This window comes from Acyrthosiphon pisum, chromosome X (genome assembly GCF_005508785.2).
Source record: "Acyrthosiphon pisum isolate AL4f chromosome X, pea_aphid_22Mar2018_4r6ur, whole genome shotgun sequence".
In the NCBI taxonomy this organism is placed as follows: domain Eukaryota; kingdom Metazoa; phylum Arthropoda; class Insecta; order Hemiptera; family Aphididae; genus Acyrthosiphon; species Acyrthosiphon pisum.
The window spans coordinates 113,336,714-113,342,812 of NC_042493.1; the positions used below are offsets into that span (position 1 = coordinate 113,336,714).

Below are 6,099 nucleotides of genomic sequence, written 5' to 3' on the forward strand. Positions count from 1 at the left end.
TTTTACCGGGACAGATAGTTATATATATTTAGATATTTTACAGTATAATCTAGTGCAGTGCTTCTCAATTTTTTTTGACATGAAGCTCCCTAAATTCAATGTAAAACTGTCAAGGCCCTCTTACTCAAAATTATTAATTGTTTTTTTCTAAATTAAGTAGGTATATACTAAAATAACATGTATTATTTCACACAGATAAATTATTAAAATGTATGGTAAATTAATATTTAATATAAGTTTGAAAAATATTAATAATAGTATTACAATTTAAGTATTTAAACTTGTTCCATAAACGCTTAAAGTCTAAAGAAAATAAGCACTGATCTAGGATGGCCCTATAAATCTACCAACCATTTAGCATATAGATATGTTTCTATCCCCAGGATCTCAATTAATATATTATAATATATAGGTAATAGCATTGATTTTATAATAAACTATAAATACTATGAAGATATTATAAAATCAATGACGATGGGTACAAATGAGTTATAAATGCTTATAAAAAGATATTCAAAATAAATGCATTTTGGTAACACATAGGTAATATGAATACTAGTATAATACTAGTACTAGTATTAAGAATTGTATTTAAAATCAATATATTAATTAATAATTAATAATTATTGTTTGTTAATAACTTAATTATAGGACTTTGAAAGCATTATGTATGATAATTTAGTGAATTAACTCTTACATTTTTCATAAATTTTTTTTGTAATAGAATATTTAAAAATGACAATTTAGTTAATTTAGTTAATTATATTTATTAATATTAATAGTTGTATTCGATAAAAATAAAGTAATACATGTATACAAATAATTTAGAACATAGAAGTCATTATGCAATGAAAAATTTTGAATTTTATTCCTTAAATCGTAATATATTTTAAATTTTCTATGGCTTTGGTGTACTAAAGTGTTCGTTTTTCGGCCTCTTTAGGACATATAGCGCTCCTGGTGGTAACGACTATCTGTAGTAAAATTTTCAATCAAGTTTTCAAACAAGTGACGACACCTTATCAATACACCTTGGTTCTGTCAGGGGTATGAAACTCCGTGAATTGGCCGAATCGGGCAATTGTGGCTTTGAACACGGTCTCCAGGGGGGCGTGGCATACGTGAAATAGGGAATGGTAAACAAGCCGACCCCGCGTTGCGTATCCCGCCTAAGTTCTGGTAAACGTTTACCATAATATGGGTGACTTTGGGTCTAACATCATATTGGTGCGGTAAACGTTTCCATGTTTTTCAGAGGTTTAGACTTCAGATCATAGGTAAACAAGACCCCAATCAGCTGATCGAGGTTCGATTCTATATTGTTCTATGGTTCTGTAGTGGTTCTTATCACGCGTCCTGAAGCGCGCATTTGAGCACATTACGTTATCTGTTTTGTTGTGTTTAATCATTATTCCCATTGTTGGATATTTGGAATTTGCATGTGAAAACTAAATAATTTTTCAATAATTAGTTACTAGTTTTTTACTATTCTTTCATTTGTATAATTTTAATCAAAATGTATACCAATCGGTACACTCCTCGGTATAAAAAATATCAGCAATTATATTCATCTTATAGCTATCAAATGTACATTTATAACCAACAACTGGTTTACAGCACTCCACAACCAACAAATATATGGATGGGGAATGTATATTTTGTTAAATAATTTGTAATTTATAATCATTATCTACCTATGAAGTACCTATTTTTATTCTAGGTGAAACCTTACATGACTGAAAGATTCATCACACGTGCATTTCATAAGATGGGAGAGTATCCAAACAATGTTAAGTTGATTCGCAATACAAATACTGGGGAAATTTCTGGCTACGCATTTGTTGATTTCTATGATTCAGTATCTGTTATGCATAAACTCAATGGAAAATATATACCTAATACTAATCCAGTAAGTTGTAATTTTGGTTTTTACTTACCTTGTTTGGTAATCACTGAGCCAAGTCTAGTGGTAATTTTACTATTGAAAAATTAGCAAAAACAAGGGTTCTATTTATACATTTTTTTATATATCTATGTATATACAATATAGTTAGATAATAGTACCCATATGCAATAAATAGTGTATTCAGGATTTTAGTTCGGTTAGGGTTTTACATGAGTAAATAACTTTAATAATTTTTTTCCGAACAGATTTTATATAACAAATTATAGTTAGTCTCAAATTTAGTCAACATTTACAGTATTTAATCGGGTCATCTATGGAGGCTCTTCAGGGCTCTAAACCAACTAAAAAAAAAAACTAAAACAATGATTATCAACATATGCGTCATATTCTACAATTTATTTCAAATTTATTAAAAGGAACTAAATTGATCTGTGTGTTTTAAAATGGTGGTAAATAAGATTTTTTTGTAGAAAAAAAGAAGTTTCTGGCAGGCTAACACCTTAGAATTCTAGAACCGTACCCCTGAGTGAGCCACTGTATGCAATTAAAGTTTTAATTAATATAATACAGACAATAAAATAATATATTAATATTAACAAATTTCAAACTCATGAAACCTAACACAAACTTGTTCAGTGGATTAATTTCTTTTTGAAGACTAAAAGACTATGTATATTTTTTATATACTGATGCCATATAGGTAGATATAGACAACATGACGCTCAAAAATAACAATATTTATACAGTAGAGACAGTAAGCTGCTTTGGTAATGAAGCTAAATGGTTATCATGACTAGCTATATAATTGTTCAGTAAACTCAATTTTGGTATTGAAACTACCGCAGGTTAACTGCATTACCTATATTATTTTAAGATTTTTTTTGAAATCAACAAAATAAAATAATATAAGTATGTCTGCCCAAAAAAATATAAATCATAAAAATTGCTTGCTTCTAGACATGCTATGTGTCTTAATTAATTTCAATTTTAACTAGATGTAAATACTACGAATAATATTCTACTTTGAAATATGAAATTAAAAATGTACCTAAATTTAAATATAACTAGCTGAACCCGTGCACTTCGTTTCCCATTAAGTGTACCAACTATATGTGACTCAAACAAATTTAATTAGTTATTTAATATTCGGTGTATGGTTTCAAAATTAATCTTAACTTTTCCGTTTCCCCGAATAAAAATTCTGATTTGCAGCAGTACATTAACAGGTAGGCAATTTACCTGCGGTAGATCGCGGACCCCGTGCTGTATGTACGTTAGTGTATGATTTAACTCTAAACTATCAAAGTTATACCAAGTTTGTCGTATTCTACCTATGGTGGATTGATATAATCAATTAATACAAAATCCTAACCTAATACCTAACCGTACTAAAATCAGATGAATAAACGCAAACGCATACAAAAAAATGCATTCAAATCGGTCTAACCATTTAAGAGGAGTTCAGTCACAACACACGTACAGTAGAATTATTGCGCTTAGCAACACATTCTGCGATTCATTTTTATATTATATGAAATCAACAAACATGCCCGATTAACCAATAGCAACCAATATAATATAATGCACTGTTGCGCCACTGTTGTATTTTTCACATACAGATTTGAGATTTCCTACCTTTCCGGTGGATTTTCCTAAAATTTTATTTTGTAAAAACCTTCTTCTAGCAGTTACGAACATCTTAAAAAAAAATTGAGCCAAATCGGACCAGCCGTTCTCGATTGATGAATCTTTATACATTTTTGTCTCCATTTTTATATATATAGATTTAAAAAAAAAAATAATAGAAATAATCAACAAAACCAATATCAACCAATATATAAAACACTGTTGCGCCACTGTTGTATTCTTTACATCCAGATTTCCTACATTTCCGGTGGATTTTCCTAAATTTTTATTTCCTAAAAACCTTCTCCTGACAATTACGAACATCTTAAAAAAAATTTAAGCCAAATCAGTCCAGGCATTGTTAAGTTATGCGCTTACCAACACATTTTGCGATTCATTTTTATATTATAGATTATAATATAATGCATTATACTTTACATTTTCGTATCATGTATATTGTGTAATATTTAAGATGAATTAAATATGAGTAATCATTATTTAAATGTAAAATAGTGTACAAAAATGTTAAACAATTAATAGACCTTAGATATTTTTTGGAAATAAAGTTTATAGATATTAGAATTACATAAATAATTTTGGATAATTATTGTTTATAGCCTGTTAAATTTAAACTCAATCATGCTGGAAAAAGTACTTCAATTAATAGAGAATTTTCTGTGTGGTTGGGTATACTTGGCCCAGGTGTAGATGACTATCAGTTATATAAGACGTTTGCTTGTCGCTATCCATCTATACGTACAGCTAAAGGTAATAATGATAGTTTGAAATAATATTATTGTCATACCTAATTAAAAATTGTATTTATAAATCCCGTTTTTATTATAATAGTAGTTTAATATGTAGTTATAATTTTTCAGTGGTCTTGGACAGGTCTGGTCTCAGTAAAGGATATGGTTTTATTTTTTTTGGCAGTGAAGAAGAGCAAAAACACTGTCTTAACAATATGAATGGATTTCCAGGCCTTGGTTCCAAACCCATTAAGGTTAACAGGGTCATACCAAAATCAAAATGGCATGAGTAAGATTGTTTGCTATTTATTAATGAACTTCAAAATACATTTTCAAATGTATAACAATAAAGTATTCAATACTAATTTAACAAATAATAACATCAATTTGTTAATGTGAAACTATAAGCAGTTTAAAGGGATGTCTAAATTAATTACTTGCATACTCTGTTAATAATTGTATGTGTCTTACTAATATTTTAACTATTAAGGTTAAGTCATTTTTGTATTCCAATAAAATAAACTCCGCAGTTCTGTACACAACTCTATTATCTACTCACCGCTGTAATTCCCACACAGATATTATGAGATATTAAGTATTCCCTCCATGTCAAAAATAATTTTCCCATAGAAAAATTAAATTTATAAATATGAAAATTAAAATAATTATTATATTATGATTGAAATTATTAAAAATTCTGTTATTATTTTTAATTCTTTAAAATAAATTTGTTAAATAATTTTTTTTATTTTATTAAAAAATAATAGGTAATTCCTAGTTACATATTACATGCAAATGCAATAGTAACATTAGGTAGGTAAAATAAGTGATATTGATATTATATCCTGGGGATGGTCACATTGTAAAGTGATGTTTATTAAATTAACAAACTTTTATAATTCGGTCTCAATTTATTTTTTACACTACACATAAACATTCTTATATTAAGATATAATGAATTTAACTATTTAAGCGTTGTGTACAATGATTCATATACATAAGAAATCCCAAATATTGAAATAAGTCTCTTAGCGCCCTCTTTTGTTAGTGGGTAGTTTTCTTCTGGAACATGTGCCCCACAATTTTGACTACGCATACTAAAAATCACCACCTCCGCTGCTGTTTCAATCTATAATAATGATTGTAATGATAACGAGACCGACCGCGATATAAACACTATCTTACAATTCTAACGGAATAATATTTATTAATTTTAATCTAAGCTTAGTTCAAGAGCCACAAGAAACTGGTTTAAGAGACGCATGCAATTCGCGAGCTTTGTTTGGGCACCAATTTTATATCCTTTGTTCCTAAAAAAATTATGTATTTTACTGGTACTAAAGTAATTGTGATTTAATTATATTTTTTAAAATGAAAAATAATTAGTTATGATAATTGTGTATAATATAAGTTGAATAACAAATAAAAATTAATAATATTAAATTAAAAACGGTGGGCAAGTGGACATTGCTCTGCTGTACAGTAGGTCATGGTATAATAGATGGTATTAAATTTGAATTCAATGATATAATATCATTGTATAAGAAAAACGATTCTGAGTGGAGACCGTATGCGAGTCTAGGTATAAGACATATTATATACTTAAATCTAATGTATTAAAAAAAAAATTGACCTATGATAGGTAGATACCTATAATATATTCCAAATTAATCATATCACAATATTCATTATGTATTTTTTTTAATTTAACTTGGATCCTTTTATTAATATTAGATTTTTTATAAATAGGCTTTGGGACTTCTAGCATTTGCATCCTTTTTTTAATTGTTGTTATATAATATAGCAGAGTGAAAAATA

At 27.9% G+C, this 6,099-nt stretch overlaps 1 protein-coding gene across 2 annotated transcripts in view; it reads left to right on the top strand.

The window, feature by feature from the left end:
- LOC100168899 (tRNA selenocysteine 1-associated protein 1-like) overlaps nt 1-4,879 on the top strand; it is an 8,520-nt gene extending 3,641 nt beyond the window's left edge. For both annotated transcript variants that reach the window (XM_029485746.1, XM_008183519.2), the window contains exons 2-4: nt 1,721-1,909; nt 4,150-4,300; nt 4,411-4,879. In XM_029485746.1, the coding sequence (XP_029341606.1) occupies nt 1,733-1,909; nt 4,150-4,300; nt 4,411-4,574 (492 nt within the window). In that variant the 5' untranslated portion in view covers nt 1,721-1,732 and the 3' untranslated portion in view covers nt 4,575-4,879. The remainder of the gene's footprint in view (nt 1-1,720; nt 1,910-4,149; nt 4,301-4,410) is intronic.
- The last annotated feature ends 1,220 nt before the right edge of the window (nt 4,880-6,099 follow it).